The sequence below is a fragment of the Mesoplodon bidens genome (genome assembly GCF_964165515.1).
Source record: "Mesoplodon bidens genome assembly, chromosome: 19".
Classification (NCBI taxonomy): Eukaryota; Metazoa; Chordata; class Mammalia; order Artiodactyla; family Ziphiidae; genus Mesoplodon; species Mesoplodon bidens.
This window is the reverse complement of record NC_138179.1, coordinates 24,071,563-24,088,806: the sequence shown is the minus strand read 5'-3', so window position 1 is coordinate 24,088,806 and position 17,244 is coordinate 24,071,563. Positions and strand designations below refer to the sequence as shown.

Here is a 17,244-nt window from a genome sequence, read left to right as displayed (position 1 = left end):
ACTTTCGGAGGAAGCGGAAACGGCGCCGGAAGTCGAGGGGCGGGGCAAAGGAGGCGCGGTCTCTCGAGCTCATGGCGGGGCTGTTGCGCGCGCCCGGCCGGATAATGCAGCTTACGGGTGGCAAACTTTGGTCTCTGTTACCTCGCGGCCTCGGGGTTTGGGGCCCCGGGGAGGGGACCGCGAAGGTCATGCTAGGGCGGCTCCGCGCGCCGCCAGAGGGGGCGTGGCGGGCCTCGGGGCTTGCTGGCAGCTGCCTGCGGTGCCGGCTCCTCAGCACGGCGAGGCCGCCCCCGCCCGGGTCGTCAGGACCGGAGCCGAAGGGCGGCGGAGACCCCACGCGCCCCTCGCAGCCCCGGGTGAGTGCACACCTGGAGCCCTGCCTTTGCTCGCCAGTCAACCCTGCGCGCCCTTCCCGTCCCACTTGGTCATAACCTCAGAAACCACTTGGCCTCAAGTTGTCCTCCACTCCGCCGGTTGACCTCCCTGGGTCACAGAATCTCATCCCGCATTTCCCTCCGGTTTGCACGGACCCTCAGCGGTAAAGAGAACCTCAGAACCGACACCCTCTCCACGTGGTTAGATAGCCGGGCTTGGATTTTAGTTAGCTTTTTGCCAAGAAAATAAGTTTCAGGTGTTCTAAGCGGGGGGGCTCAACCTTAAGTTACCCATGATTGAAGCGTCAGAGCAGTTTTATTATTTATCACTTGGCTGTCCCTTCGGACTTGGCTGTCCCTTCGGAGGCCTGGTGTGTATATCCTGAAATTGAGCACATGTGGATCGCAGTGGCGTGCTGGATATGCTTTTTTTCTTTGGTTTCTCCCGGGTTCTAGTTCTGACCCCAAAAGAACTTAAGAGCCACTAGGTTCTAGTGATAGGCAAGAGAAGTGGTCTTCGGAGCTGGGGGAAGGTTAATGAGTTATTTTATCTTGAGACTTGGAAAAAGTACAAAGAAATAATGATGTAGTTTGCAAGACGTTCCACTTTTAGCTGTCTTTTCTACTTTGGCTTTGTTACTTTTGGAAGCCAGAGTTAGGTTAATCTCCTAAGTTTATTTGGTTTATTTCTATGTATTCTCAGTATCAGCACAAGCAGGTGATTAGCTGATTTTTAAATCAGCAGTTGGGATCTGGGTCACACGTGGTAACAATCATGGTGCTTGAGCCTTGGGTCTTTTTTTCCACATGAAAAGAAATCGACTTAGGGACCCTTCCCTTGGAAAGAAGTGCCTTTGTAATTGTGTTAGCCCAGATGCAACTGCATTCCCCAGAAACTTTCAGTATTTTCTCATCCGAAAGTAATGTGAAACATGCTGTCCATTTAACAAGATCGAGGCCTGTGTGTAGGTATCTTAAAAACTACTGTAATAAATTTAGTGTGATTAAATGTTTGCATCTTTCTAGTATTTTTATTTTTGAAATCTCTGCCCCAGTAGCCTGTTTCCTGGAAGTCCTTAGCCATCACATTTGCTATTGGAGGAGTTTTACTGGCTGGGATGAAGTACTTCAAGAAAGAAAAGACAGAGAGTAAGTAGATATCATCTGGTCAGCGCTGAATAAAATCCTTCCTGGTTGTGGACTGGCATCTTTTTGTCATTGTTGTTTTTAAGCTTTTTATCTAGAAATAATTTTAGGTTTACAGAAGAGTTGTAAAAATGACAGTTTCCATGTATCTTTCACCTTTCTTCCCCTAATGTTAATATCTTGTATAACTATGGCTAATTTATCAAAAGTGAGAAACTAAAGTTCATACAGTACTGTTCACTAAACTACAAACTTTATTTGGATTTCACCTGTTTTTCCACTGTCTTATCTGTTCAGGGCACCACTGTCTAACCATGTGAAAAGACTTATTGTGGACAGATCTGGATGTAGATAATAAGAAGTCCAGAGGGTGCAAAGATGATTAAGGTGCAATCTAGCCACTGAGGCGCCCATGATAGTGAAACAGACACAGAAGTGAAGGATTCACTAGATGAGGTTCTGCCAGGCCAGAGGGAATTTCACGGCAAGGAACTGCTCTGGACTAACACTCGGAGGGTTTAGAAACTGTTTACAAGAACTTTATATTTTAGTGAACATTTTAGGACTTTTAAGATTTGTTTTAGAAGTTTCCAGTAAATCTTTAAAGTATCACTTACTCTGTTTTGATTCTTTAGAGAGTCTCTTTTGATGACATTATACAAAGGATAATGTTTACAGCTGGGAGTGAAAATTCATAGGCTTTAGAACTTTAGGAATGTAAGATCCATATTGATATACAGGTATATTTCTTTTGTGTAACAAGAAGTGTTTTATTGATATGATTTTCATATTTTAATAAGCTGTTAAGTTCCTTCAATTTCAAAATGAAACAAACCTGACAAACTAGAAAAGTAATGGTAGAGACGATTGTAGAAAAAGCCAAGCTTCTTTTGACTTTAGTTTGGAATTTCACCTTCAGTTAATAATTTTGTTTTATAAAAACTTGTATTATGAAACAGTATTAAAAGTGTGCCTTGGGGCTTCCCTGGTGGCGCAGTGGTTGAGAATCTGTCTGCTAATGCAGGGGACACGGGTTTGAGCCCTGATCTGGGAAGATCCCACATGCCGCGGAGCAACTAGGCCCGTGAGCCACAGCTACTGAGCCTGTGCGTCTGGAGCCTGTGCTCCGCAACAAGAGAGGCCGCGATAGAGAGGCCCGCACACTGCGATGAAGAGTGGCACCCGCTTGCCACAACTAGAGAAAACCCTCGCACAGAAACGAAGACCCAACACAGCAAAAAAAAAAATTAATTAATTAATAAACTCCTACCCCCAACATCTTCTTTAAAAAAAAAAAAAAGTGTGCCTAAGTTGTTAGAGAGTATTTGCTGACATGATGCCTCATCATCTCCAAATACTTCCCCAACATAACCACAATGCAGCCATCAAAATCAGAAAATTAACATCAGTATGTTACACCGTTCAGTCTTCAGACCTCATTCAAGTTGTGCAGCTGATGCCCTCCTTTTATTTATTTTATTTATTTTTAATTTTTTTGGCTGTGCCTTGTGGCATGCGAGATCTTAGTTCCTCAACCAGGGATTGAACCCATGCCCCCCACAGTAGAAGCACAGAGTCTTAACCACTGGACTGCCAGGGAAGTCCCAACTGATGCCCTTCTTTTATAGCAGAAAGATCCAGTTCAGAAGCACACCTCATACCTAGTTTTTTCTTTGGTCTCCTTCAGTTTGTAACAGTTTTTCAGCCTTTACCCGACTCATGACGTTGACAGCTTGGAAGATTACAGGCCAGTTATTTTGTAGACTGTCCCTTCGTTTGGGTTTGTCTGATGTTTTCTCATGGTTAGATTCAGGACGCTGTGTTCTCACTGCATTTAGTCAGGTGTCATATGATTTCAGTTTGTCCCATTACTGATTTAAGTTCAGTTTGATCACTTGATTAAGGTGGTGTGTGTCAGGCTTCCCTACTGGAAATGTAATTAATGTGTATTTTGTGATGTACATTTACACATGTAAATATTATGTATTTATACATGTAAATATTCTGTTCCCCATCAAACTCTCAATTCCTTTATTTATATCAGTGTGATTCATGATTTCCTAGCAAGCCAGTGAGTTGTAATCCATTATTCTCTTTGGTTTGACGCTCACATTGTCCCAGATTGGTCAGTGGGAGCCCCTTCGACACAGGCTTCTGTTTCCTTTTGACATGCCTCCTATGTGCTTTGGGTTCTTCCTTAATTCTGACACAAAATGATGTTCTAGGTTCGTGTACTTTCTCTGCCCCAGTCCTGGTATCAGCCGTTTCTCTAAAAAGCCTCATTTCCTTTTAGTGGAGGATGATATTAGAAGTCAGGATATGAGCTCACTGCTATTGGGGTGTATCCGCCCCCGGGTCCTTTCAGTGGACAGAGCTAGGAGAGAGAGGTGCTTATTTACATCTGTACTTATTTCTGTATCTATATATTTTGAAACTATAAGTTTGTATTGTACCTCCCATTTCTTTCCAATACTTCAGCGTTCATTCTAGTTTTCTCTCCTTCCATCGTTCTAACTCCTTTTTCACCTGTAGCTCTTTAATGTATTTACTTACTTGGTCAAGCCCCTGTATGTAACCGAGCTCCCATCGCTGCTGTCCTCTCCTCACGCAGCTGCCCTCCTCAGCACACTCAGGCTCAGACACCCACTGCCAGGCCACCCACCTGGCCCACTTGGGCTCAGACATTCTGCTCTGCTGTGCCCTCACCCCCATCGTGGCCACACCTGATGGCTAAGGACTGAATTGTTCTGGAGGAGGAAGAAAATAGCTTGACCACTTTCTTTTCTTGTAGTCCTTACTATATATACAATAGCGTTTGATTTTATTTTGTTTTATGCTTATTTCTCTTAAAAGATTTTTTAAGCTTCTTGAAAACTGAGGCTATTTCTTCTACATTTTGTGCCCTCAGTCAGTAGTATAGAATGAACCATAGATCAGGCATTTGAGTACCTGTGGTTAGATTGACTTTTCTTTTCCCCTTCGGTGTGTGTTCGTGTGTGTTTAAGAGCTGGAGAAGGAACGGCAGCGAAGCATCGGAAAGCCTTTACTTGGGGGCCCGTTTTCCCTCACAACTCATACTGGCGAGCCCAAAACTGATAAGGACTACCTGGGTCAATGGGTATTGATTTATTTTGGTTTCACTCATTGCCCTGATATCTGTCCAGAAGAACTAGAAAAAATGATTCAAGTTGTGGATGAAATAGGTAAGAAAGCCATCTCTTCCTATAAAAAAGTATGTGTTTACTTGATGTTCCTAATGTTACCATGCTTTTCGCATTCTTATATTACTGTTAGGTGGAGGGTTGTAATTATTTAGTTTGTGAGAACATAAAATCTCAGTGTTAGGCTTGTTAGTGGCTGTGATTCCCATGACCTTATTCTTTACCAAAGGAAGCTTGTTTTGATGCTAAATGTTAGGTTGCTTAAAAATGTTGGTGTGGTCTGGGTCTCCCTTAACTCTGCTTTGTGTCCCTTTCTTTTTGTAGCCTTTCATCACTGACACTGCCATTGCTTTTTCCCTGGTGACTGATGGTTAGACTAGGAAATCTGTGGTATGGTCTGTGATGTACATCCTTCTTAAAATGAATTGTTCCAGGATATTCAGTCCTTATTAATAGTTTATGGTGGGTGGGGCGGGGGAATCCTACAAACATTGCATTGGATTAGGAGACAGGATATCCACGTGATGTGATTCTGAGTAACAGCATGTGTGCAGGGGTGCAGATATTTGATAGGATATCTATCTGATTGCACCACAGATATATATATATCTGCCTTTCCTGGAGGCTGTCCCATCCCCTTCCCCATCCGTGTTAGATGTCCCTCTGTGTTGCCTTAACACCTTGCTGTAGCACTCCCTACACGCTACTGTAATTGCTGTTTGTCTTTTCCCTTAGAAGGTGAATACTGATTAATGAGAACTTTCTTTCAGATAGTATTCCAACTCTGCCAGATTTAACTCCACTTTTCATCACTATTGACCCAGAGAGGGACACAAAAGAAGCCATCGCAAATTATGTAAAAGGTGTGTTTTATTCACAATAGTTTACATATGTTTAGCTCTTACAGTTTTTGAAAGATCAGCTTATTTGGACCTTGGAATGCTTTGTAAGATACGGGGGACGTATGGTACTGTCACCAGTTTTACAGGTGGATGAAAAGAGTCTTAGGATTGTGACTGTGGCCGGTAAGTAAATAAATAAGGAAGAGGCCTCTCAGTTCCTGGTGCAGGGCTCTTTATTTTGTCACAGAGGAAAGATTGAACTTGGCCTAAAGATATCAACAAAGTAAAGAGACCCTTGAATTGAGGGGACACATTGCTTCTGATTCCAGCTCAGTACCTCACTCTTCCCTTTGTAAAATTAGGACAGACAGATGTTCTGGGAGTATGTTCATTGGGAGATTAAAGAAAAATTATGAAATATAAGCACATTTTGAATTCATAGTGTATATTTTATAAATCTAAAATATTAATGATAAACACATTTATAACCATTTTAAGGAAGAATTTCAATTCAAACATCTCAACATGCACTTAAAAACTATTAGAAGGTACTTTTAAAGACTATAAATTATGGTAGAATTAAGGATGAATATTTAGGTTCTTGTGAGCTTGGGTAATTTCTCTAAATTCAAGTTTCTTAAGCTGAAAAAAGTGATAAGAATAAAAATCTGATCAGACAGATTTTGTTGTTGTACTAGTGTGTGGAACATACGTGCTTAAAAATCAGGAATTTCCATTTTAATTATGGTGGAATTGATTTAAGCTACTGGTCAGAAGGACTAATGAATAGTTTTCTATTTATTTTTATTGTATGATACCTTCTAATGCATATCCACTAAAACTTTGAGTTATTTTAAAATGTGTCTTATGTAAGACCTGCTGTATATTTTATTATTTAGCTCATGTATTGAGAGATAGTTGACATATTAAAAGAGTACATACTTAAAGTGCACAGTGTGTTACCTTTTGACACATGTGTGCACCTGGGAAACCATCACCACAGTCAGAGTGAACATATCCATCACCCCCAGCAGCTTCCATGTGCCCTTGCTAATTCCTCCTTCATGTCCCTCCTCTGCGCCCACCTCGTGTCTCCAGGCAACCACTGATCTGCTTTCCATCAATATAGATTAGTTTGCATTTTTAGAAGTTTATGTAAATGGAATTATACAGTATATGCTCTTTCTTTTTAATGACTTCCTTCAGTGTAATTATGTTGAGATTCATCCATGTTGTAGCGTGTGTCAATAGTTCATTTTTATTGCTGAGTAGTATCCCATTGATGGACATTGGAGTTATTTCCAGTCTTTGGCTATTACAGGTAAAGCTGCTGAGCACTCATGTACACGTACGTCTTTGTGTGGATGCATGCTTTCATTTCTCTTGAGTGAATACCTGGGAGTGGGGTGGCTGGGTCATATGATAGGTGAATGTTTAAGTTTTTAAGAAACTGACAAACTTTTTTCCAAAGCAGTGGTACATTTTTACACTCCCGCTGGCAGTGTATGAGAGCTCCGGCTCCTCCACATTCTCACACACTTAGTAGGGTCAGCCTTTTTAATTTTAGCCCCTTCAGTAGGTGCTTAGTGGTATCTCATTGTGGTTTTATTAATGCGTTTGCCTTAATAACTTTTAACATTAAGCATCTTTTGATGTCGTTATTTGCCATCTGTATGTCTTCTTTGGTAAAGCGTCTCCACATCTTTTACTCATTTTTATGGGGCTGTTTATTTTTACTTATTTATTTATTATTTATAGTCCTGATACAAGTCTTTTATCAGGTGTATGATTTGCAAATATTTCCTCCCGGTCTATGGCTTGTCATGTCAGCCATGGCTTTTGAAGAGCAGTTTCTATTTTGATGAAGTTCAGTTTATTAGCTTGGTCTTTTATAGATAATTTTTTGGTTTCATATGTGAGAGATCTTTGCCTAACCCAAGGTTACAAAGATTTGTTTTCTCGTTGAAGTTTTAGAGTTTTTATTATATATAAGCAGAATTTATGTCCACAGTTTACAGGTATGTCAGAAATTTGAGCAATAGCATCATTATTTTCTAAAGCAGTAAAAAGCAGGTATAACTCATTGGGTGATAAATGATCTCCAATTTAAATGTGTGTCATATTGGCAATTGTTTATTATCACATATTAACCAAACCTTAGATAATCCCCAAATGAGTAGACGTTTGAATTGCCGTACCTAATGGAAATACCAAAACCTTATGGTAATATTCTTCATCAGCAGGTACATACAGTGATTGATGATGTGATCCTTTCTAGTTGCATTTGGGGGGGATTTTTAAATATTTAAGTTGGTATTTAGAAAATTACTGCAATTTCAACAATTTTTTGAAAAGGTTTGGATGTGCAACTAATTCAGGCTTCACTCACCTTCTCTTCATTTAGTCAGAGTGTAGGGAAGAAGAACAAGCCACCTTGCTTTTTCGGTATCTGAGCAGTTTTTCAATTTAGAATGAGTTAGTCCAAAGAATAAAAATAGGCTACCTGTACCTTTGGAAGAAGGTACTGCTGTTGTGTTGGACTCGGCTCAGTAGTCTGATGAATCCAGGTGTTTTAAGTGACTTCCCCAGCTTACTTACATAAATTCCAAAAACTTAATAGCAAGTGCATGCTGTGAGATTTTATGTTAGAAAATGAGATACAGGTATTTTGATCTGGTATGAACTAATTGTCAAGCAAACTTTTTTCTCATATGATACAATGGAAAACTCTCGTGCTTAATTCATAATAGTATCTTTAAACTTCAGCATATCTCAGAACTACAGCTAAATATTTAAGAACCACTAAATTAACAAAAATTGTGATTTAAATAATTAGAATATATTCCCTCCAGCTCTTTACTAGCCATGAAAGGATTTGACTTATATATTACCAAAACCCAACTTTTGGTTTCATTGCTCTTCTCTATTAATAGCCTGTTTTAAGTTTCATTGATTTCTGCTCTGATTCTCTTCTTCTGCATACTCTGGATTTAATTTGCTCTTTTTCTAGATCCTAAGGTGGAAACTTATATTATTGATTTAAATCTTCTTTTCTACTATATGGATTCAATAAGTTGTGTTTCCATTTTTATTTTATTCAAGATATTTTTTTAATTTCTCTTGAGATTTCTTCTTTGGCTCATGTGTTACTTAAAAGTGTGTTTAATTTCCATGCGTTTGGGGATTTTCCAGATATCTTTCTGCCATTGATTTCTAGTTTAATTCCAGTGTGATCTATCTTGGTGAATGTGACATATACTACAGAGGAGAATTTTCATTTGTTCTGTGCGAATTTGTTTTTCTTTGAAACATGAAATGTTTAGGGACTCCAGGAAAAACGTGGCAGTAGGGCTGCTGTATAACTGATACTGTGTTTTGAAGTGTAGGGTTGGTTGTTTTGCTTGCTTCTTTTTCACTGTCTTTCTCATGTTTTATTTAGAATTTTCTCCCAAACTGATTGGCTTAACTGGCACAAAAGAAGAGATCGATCAAGTGGCCAGAGCATTCAGAGTGTATTACAGCCCTGGCCCCAAGGACGAAGATGAGGACTATATAGTAAGCAAATGCACAGCTTTCAACACCTGGACAGGCTCCCAGGTCCCAGACATTCATATAGCTTTCCGTGACGACTGTTTTTAAAAATGAAATTAGGGCTTCCCTGGTGGCGCAGTGGTTGAGAGTCCACCTGCCAATACAGGAGACACGGGTTCGTGCCCCGGTCCGGGAAGATCCCACATGCCGCGGAGCGGCTGGGCCTGTGAGTCATGGCCGCTGAGCCTGCGCGTCCGGAGCCTGTGCTCCGCAACGGGAGAGGCCACAACAGTGAGAGGCCCGCGTACCGCAAAAGGAAAAAAAAATGAAAACGAAAGATAATCTGAGATCATAGCAAATTCCTTAATAATTAGGGATGTTTGAAAGGATAGCAGAAGTATATATATTTTTTGAAGGATGATTGTTTAATTTATATTCATTGTTCTTAGAGTTTAATTGCCTGCTTTTCTAGTGGCACATAAAATTATAGAGCAATATAAAATCAGGGATATCTTAGATTCAATAGAATATAATATAATCGTTTGGGGCAAGGCTCCTTTTAGTTGATAAACATTGTATTGGTTCTCTGTGCCCTCAGTGAAGAGGTATAAGAAATATACTCCTTTTGAGAAGTAGTGTCAGGCCGTAGGGAACTGCGTTTTTGGGTTGAGTGAGTAAGAATTCTGAAAAGCAAGAGAAAAGAAAGCCATAGGCAACTAGACTTCCCATAAGATTTCTTTTCATACCAACTATGCGTTTGCATAATTTTGTGTTTAGTTGCATTTGCAGCTATTACGCTCTACATAATTAGGTACTTAATAAAGTTTTCTTAATGATGAAGAACAAATTCTATCAGGTTGTTCTTCTGTAGCTCTTACATTAAAGAGCTGTCTTCACGTTCATTGGCACTGCCTAGGAGTCCTGGGTCACCTTGTTCCTCTTCTCGTCAGTGGTTTCACAGTGAAACATAAGCGCCACCCCTACGCACCCAGTTTCCTTCTCAATGTGGACGTTTTTCCCTATCACATGAAGAGTTGACATTGTATTTTAGTATTATTTCAGGTTTTTTCCTCCGTTGTCATGCTCTAGTTTCTCTATAGTATTGGTTAAACAAAGTGATTAATCATAAGAGCCTTTCCAGCCACAGAGCTGGTTTTGTAGAAAGAAAGATGGTCAGGATCCTGAGTCATTGCTCTTCCCGCAACGCCATGGCCAGCTCCCAAGAGTGATATGCAGAGGGGACATCCCACTGTGGTGCTTTGTCTCTACGGCCCACTGTGATTTCCTCACCACTTTTGAACGTGAAGCATATGTGCCCCTGTAGCTTTTTTTTTCTTTAATATTTTATTTATTTATTTATTTGGTTGTGCTGGGTCTTAGTTGCGGCAGGCAGGCTTCTTAGCTGTGGCATGCGAACTTTTAGTTGCGGCATGTGTGTGAAATCTAGTTCTCTGACCAGGGATCGAACCCAGGCCCCATGCACTGGGAGCATAGAGTCCCAACCACTGCGCCCCCAGGGAAGTCCCAGCACTGTAGCCTTTGGCCTAAATTAAAAGCACGTTTCCGGTCCCTTTGCCTTAAGCCCACACAATCTTATTTTCTAGTTCTGGTGCCTCATAGACTTAGGGAAACTTGAGTTCATGGGAGAAAAAGACAAGAAAAATTAGCATTTTCTTCTTACACCCTAAGTTTAAGGAAAGTAGAGGGACCCTACTGTGGTTTCCTCTTGTCACACCAGCAGCATGAGAAGAATGAGAGGAGAGCAGAAAGGAAGCCGTGGAGAAACAAGAGCTTTTCAGAATTCTTTACTCTTCCTATGAAAGGGAGTTGTATTGACTGGTTTTGAGGTTTAACTTATGATGATAGTGGGAGCAGTTGAGCTAGTCAGTCTGACTTCCAGTGCTGAGTAGTTTTATTAAATTGTTTACATACGTACAGTTGTAAACTAGGTAACACCCTTTAGTCTTGTTGCTTATAGCTCATAATTCTAGAGTTAAAATAAATTTTACAAATTAGAGCAAACAACTTATAAAACAAGTAAAACATGGGCTTCTCTGGTGGTGCAGTGGTTGAGAGTCCGCCTGCCGATGCAGGAGACACGGGTTCGTGCCCCGGTCTGGGAAGATCCCACATGCCGTGGAGCGGCTGGGCCCATGAGCCATGGCCGCTGGGCCTGCGCGTCCGGAGCCTGTGCTCCGCCACGGGAGAGGCCGCGGCAGTGAGAGGCCCGCGTACCGCCAAAAAAAAAAAAAAAAAGTAAAACATTCAGTTAACGTAATAAGAGATACTTGGCTGAAACCGAAGCGCTGCTCACCACAGGAATGTGATTTGAGACACCCACCTCTATAGTCAGCCAGCCGCCCCTTGTGGGGGGTTTTTTGTTTTGTTTTGTTTTGTTTTGTTTTGTTTTGTTTTTGGCGGTACGCGGGCCTCTCACTGTTGTGGCCTCTCCTGTTGCGGAGCACAGGCTCTGGACGCGCAGGCTCAGCGGCCATGGCTCACGAGCCCAGCTGCTCCGCAGCATGTGGGATCCTCCCAGACCGGGGCACGAACCCGTGTCCCCTGCATCGGCAGGCGGACTCTCAACCACTGCACCACCAGGGAAGCCCCCCTTGTGGTTTTTAATTTAAATTACTTTGAAACCTTTCATTGTGTAGCCTACCTGGACTGGTTGGTCTTGACTTAGTAAGGATGCATCTTTTTCTTGTCTGACTGTAACCAGCAGTATACGGCGAGGTGCCAGTGAGCTCTTAAACATAAATAAGGTTTGGGCCCTGAGATTTGCACTCTAAGGTAGCCATGCAGGTAATCCAGAATATGGATATTAAGTTTTTTAGTCTTAAAAATCAAGATGTAAATATGTACGTCTTACGGAGATTCTTGGATCCTCTAGAACCCATCCCAGACCCCATTTTGACAAATAAATACTGGTCTACTGCCATAAGAATGTGACGTTTGATAAGAATCTGTGAGTTCACTGCTGTACATTTGCCAAATCAACCAGTAGGGGGAGACACTCTCCAGCTTCTTGAGTTTTTCATTAGTATGACTTCTGTCCCTTGAGGTTACAGATTTTAATCTGCGAGATAGTGTGGGAAACTTAAGATTTAAGGACATGTAGGGAATGAGGGAGTACCTTAAAGGTTGAGATATAAAGGAATGAAGTTTTCTTAATCTCGATAGCAACAGAGGTGAGCTTCTGGCTTTGAATACGAGTGGCATCCTCTGACCCATAGTATATGTAACCCAGGTTACAAACGTTTAGAATTCCACTGAAAGCTAAATGTGCACATCATTGCATTATATGTATAGTAATACATTATTTTCTAAATATTAATTAGGAAATACTTTTGCAAAAGAATACAAAGAGCTTTCACACCTAAGAAAAGATGTTCAGTTTTATTCACAATAAATGTGAATTGTATAATGTGATGCCATTTTTCACCTGTTAGATCAGAAAGGCCAAAGATACTGTCAAAATCTAATTTAGGAAAAGAGAAAATGCTGCAGTGTTGGAGTGAAATTGGACCAGCTGGCACTTTCATGCATTGTTGATGGGAATTAAACTGATAGGCCCTCGTAAGAAGGCTGTTTGTCAGTATCATCAGCATTTAAAGTGGAATACTTCTTAGATTAGAGAACCCATTTTTTGGAATTTGTCCTACAGAGATAACCTACAGCATTGTTTGTAAAACAAAGACTGGAAACCAAGCAACCATTCTTTAAAAGGCTACTATATATGTACTGATACAGAACAATGTCCAGTATATTGCTAAGTGAGAAAACAAGTATAGTGTGTTGTTAATTCTGTCTAAAAAGAAATAGGTGGTTATCGACACACTAATAGAAGCAGAGGGTTTCTCTGGAAGAATAACAGCAGGAACTGGTGGTAGTGGTGCCCTCTGAGGAGAACTGAGGGACTCTGGGGGTCTGGAAGGAGTGGAAGACTTCATTGTATACATTTACTGTGTATTCTTTCATTCTTATTTACATATGATATGCTGTGCCCACAACCCAAGTGAACACTGAGATGTGACCACTGACAAGTTTGACAGTTTGAGTAGAACAATATTTTTATTATGTATTAGAAAGTAATTTATGTGAAGAACACTCATAAAATAAGCCCAACACACGCTGAAATTCTGGTTTTTTAAGGAGGAGAGAGAATAGAAAGAATAGGAAAGAGGAAGAAATGGGGAGAAAGAGAGGTGTAAGCTGTGGAGTAGGGCTTTAAGAGACACCTGGAGACCTGGTTCTGACTCTGTCAGACAATTGGAGAAACGTGGGTTCCCTGTCTTCTTGCAGTGAATTACTCCCAGCCCCCTCAAGATCACCAGCTGTCTGAGCCCTCTGGGTCTACATTCTTTACTTATGTGAATAAGCAAGTGGCTCTTTCCATTTACTCTCTTTATGAATGTGTGTGTATAAAAGCACGATAACCTAACAGACACATCGTGTGTCTGGGTATATTTGGGGTGTCTCCAGCTTGGTATGTATGATCGCATTCCTGTCTGTCTTTTTGTCTTGCCAAACAGCAATCAAGCCTGGAATAAATTCCAAGGATTCTAAGTGCCAAGTCTTCAACTCATTTAAAATTGGATTTGTGGAAGCATATAACTAAAAAAAAAAAAAATTGATGGCTAGTCTAAACTTTAGGTGGAGCTAGGAACACTTTAAGAACTTTGCCATGAAAGTGGATAATGGATTTAAGGTAACTCCTTGGGGGTGTAGCACTTACAGCTCCTGAGGAACTTCTGGGTGATGTGCTTCAGGTAGGATTGTTCAGTGTAGTAACATTTCTTAGGGGAGGACAACACTCGTCATGTTTCCAGTTGAGTCACTAATATGAGGACTAATTACTGTATTAGAATTTATATATTATATGTTTAGTGGTTACTTTTCTGTTTTTGTTTATAATATAACATGGTAAGCAGAATTTAGCCTGTTGAATGATAACCAGTTCTTCCTAAAACATAAAAAAATATACCCAAGAACTTAATAAAGAAAGTATTTTTCACCAACACTTTTAATCCCATGTGGTATCTCTTTATAATATGGTTAAGGGGTCAGATGAAATATTTTACTCATAAATGTAGGCTCTTCCTAAGCAGGCTTTGCTGTTCCCCAAACATTGGCTGTTTAATGAAGGCTGGCAGTGGCCATTTCTTAGAAGTGCATTCTTTTCTCAGAAATTGTGTGGATGAGTGTGTTAAGGACTGAACCAAAAGAATTCCAAGTTCTAGCTAATGTGTCAGGCAATAGTCGGCAAATTTCTGGAAAGATTTTAGATAATTCGTTGCTGTGTATTTAGTATAATAGACTTAGGCCTGTTCCATAAATAATAGATGCTACAAAGGTTGCTTAACTAGTAATGTGAAGTCTCTTATCCTGCAGCATTTATTCAGTAAAATAAGCAGCTTATTTTGGTGAACTTTTTGTCATCCTCTCCTTCCCCCCCACTTTTCTCTGCAGGTGGATCATACAATCATAATGTACTTGATTGGACCAGATGGTGAGTTTCTAAATTATTTTGGCCAGAACAAGAAGAATGCAGAAATAGCTGGTTCGATTGCTGCTCACATGAGGGAACACAGGAAAAAGAGCTAGCCAAAGCAGCGCGGCCTGTGCTACTCTGCTGAAGAGGAAGGAAGCTTTGTCTCTCGTAGGGGCCGATACTTATATGTATATACATGCAACCTACAGAATGGCCTTCATACCAGGAGAACACCTAAATTTTGGGCAGGGCATGCTACCCTTGGGTTCAGCAAGGATGGATTCTTAAGCAGAAGTCTCCCAAATGGTCGCCTTGAGACCAGGGGACCAAGTTGCCGTGAAGCCAGCGGAATGGACCTCAGGGAAGGACACAGCCGGAAAAGACGCAGCCGTGGGGTCTCTCCGCGTGAGCAGAGCCCTCTGATCAGCATGGCTGTCTCTCCAGTGTCTTGGACTCTTGCTCTGGCAGGTTGTAGTGAATTTCCAGGAAGAGCGTAACTTCCATAATGACCTTGCTTTCCTCTTCGAGTTCTTGGTGGCTGATAGCAATGGTATTAGGCTTTCTGACATTCACAGTTAATCTTTATGCTTGAAAGCATTAGTGTAGTCTTGCTTGTTAATGAAAATCACTGTCAGGTTTGCATTGTGTTCCCCTGTCAGCAGGTGCTGATTGTACTAATGGAGAGAAAATCTGTTGTTTGGGGCAAACCATTAGATCAGATTCCCTAGGGATCTTTCATGTGATTTTTTTTAACTGAATGATGTGCCAGGCTTTTAGGGACCTGCCAAGTGGGTATGAGAGGATACAAATCATGAGTGTGTACAGAGTACCTTCCTGCCTGTACTGGATTGCACTTGTCTGAAATAAAGGTGTGCTCAGTTTTGCAGCTTGAACAACCATGGCCTTTCTTGTGGGTGCAGAGATGGCAGCTTATACCTCTCTGGGCTGAGACCCCCAGACTCGAGGGGGCAGGTAGGTGGGTGCTTGTTAAAGTGCAGGTTCCCGGGCCCAGGGCTGGGTTCACTGAGCTGAGGAAGGATGCAAAGACCTGCATTCACACCTGCCACCCCAGGTGCCTCTGATGCGGTGGCTGGGGTACTGGGGCCTCGAGAGACTGTTTTGAGGGTGGAGGGGGGCAGGTTTGGATCTGGGTGAGTTAGGTGCGTCATCTTCTGGTGCATCCATCCACAAAGTGCTAGGCAGACGGCCCTTCAGGAAGATGCTGACTTTTGTTTCTGAATTTAAGTTCCCTGCTGTCTGGACTTGACCGTTCATCACCATTCTCCACCTGAAGCTGCTGCAAAGCCTCTGAAAGTCTCAACAAAACGTAACAGGTGTGGCGCCTCATCAGACATGGGCTTTCCTTGCACATCAGTTCTGTGCTCTGTGCACGTGACATGGCGCTATCTTTTGGGTTTTAAATTCTCAATACTTAATGTTAAAACCTACTATAGATATTTATGTCAAGGCATGTGAAAAAGAAAAGTCATAAACTCTAGTGGTTATGGGCTGAACTTTCCCCCAGATTCATGTGTTCGTTGAAGTCCTAACCCAGTGGAGACAGACTCTAAAAGGGTGATGAAGTTAAAATGAGGCCTTTAGGGAAGGCCCTCATCCAACATGCCTGGTGTTCTTATGGGAAGAGATTGGGACACAGGCAGAGAGGAGACCACGTGAAGACACAGAGAGGCCTCCAGAAACAAGCCCTGCCGACCCATTGATCTGGGACTTCTGGCCGCCAGAACTGCTGAGACAATAAACATCTGTGGTTCAAGCCCCGGTGCTGTGGCACTTTGTGACAGCGCCCTAGCGAACTCATACAGTGCCATTCTTCTTTTAGGTTCCCTTACTTAAAAAACACCAAGATTTAGTTCATATAAACTTCAACTCAGGAGTAGTTGGTTTGGAATGACTTTCCCAGGAACCTTGTCAAGAAGGTGAGGAACTTAATAAAAGACTACTCTCATGTAACAACGATCTTAAGTATCTAAAATACCAGACATTTAAAAAGATGGTCTGTTTTAAGCCACAGAACATTTGTGTGGATCACTTTGCAGCAGCTTGTGCTGGAGAAAATTGTCTTCATTCTCAGCTGTTGGAGGTTAGCGCTTGTGTCATGATCCAGAAAAGGAACAGAAGCTTTTGAAGAAACCTTTTATTTGCTCTTCATTCCAGTGTCAAGCTTAAAGGCCTAGAAGCAGGGAAAGGCACCTCAGAGATGCCAATCGAAATCTCTCTACTCATGAGCGGACAATCCCAGAGATTAAGGTGCTGGCTTCACTTCTGAATCTAGATTAGAACTTGGGTCCCAATTTCTAGTCAGGTCCCTGCCTGTCCCAGTGCTGTGGGGCACTCATGGGGACCTTGTGAATCCAGACAAAACGGGGGCGCTGTGTACCCATGGGGCAACCTTTCCATTGTGAATCTCGGGGAAATTAAAATCAAGGCTGCCTCTCAACAAAGTGCCACTTGCAGACCTTGACCTGGATGGGTTATGGTGTTTTTGCTGGACTGTTCAGTGGAATTAATATTTTAAGAAATGGCATTTATTTGAAAATTATAAGAGTGCTGTCCATGCAGCAGGCCCGGAAGTACTTTCTGCATCTGGCTGTCCGTGAAGTAGCTGATACCTCAGGTGTAAGAGCCGAGACTCTTACCGGTAGAAAGCCTGTGTGGGTTGGACAGCTAATGTGAAC

At 41.6% G+C, this 17,244-nt stretch overlaps 1 protein-coding gene across 1 annotated transcript; it reads left to right on the top strand.

The window, feature by feature from the left end:
* Window positions 1–22: 22 nt before the first annotated feature.
* On the top strand, window positions 23–15,434 carry SCO1 (synthesis of cytochrome C oxidase 1). The gene is made up of 6 exons (XM_081219025.1): window positions 23–356; window positions 1,433–1,523; window positions 4,526–4,723; window positions 5,452–5,544; window positions 8,963–9,078; window positions 14,527–15,434. Exons 1-6 carry the CDS (start codon window positions 72–74, stop codon window positions 14,659–14,661), a joined length of 918 nt encoding a protein of 305 aa, XP_081075151.1. The 5' UTR covers window positions 23–71; the 3' UTR covers window positions 14,662–15,434.
* Window positions 15,435–17,244: the final 1,810 nt, after the last annotated feature.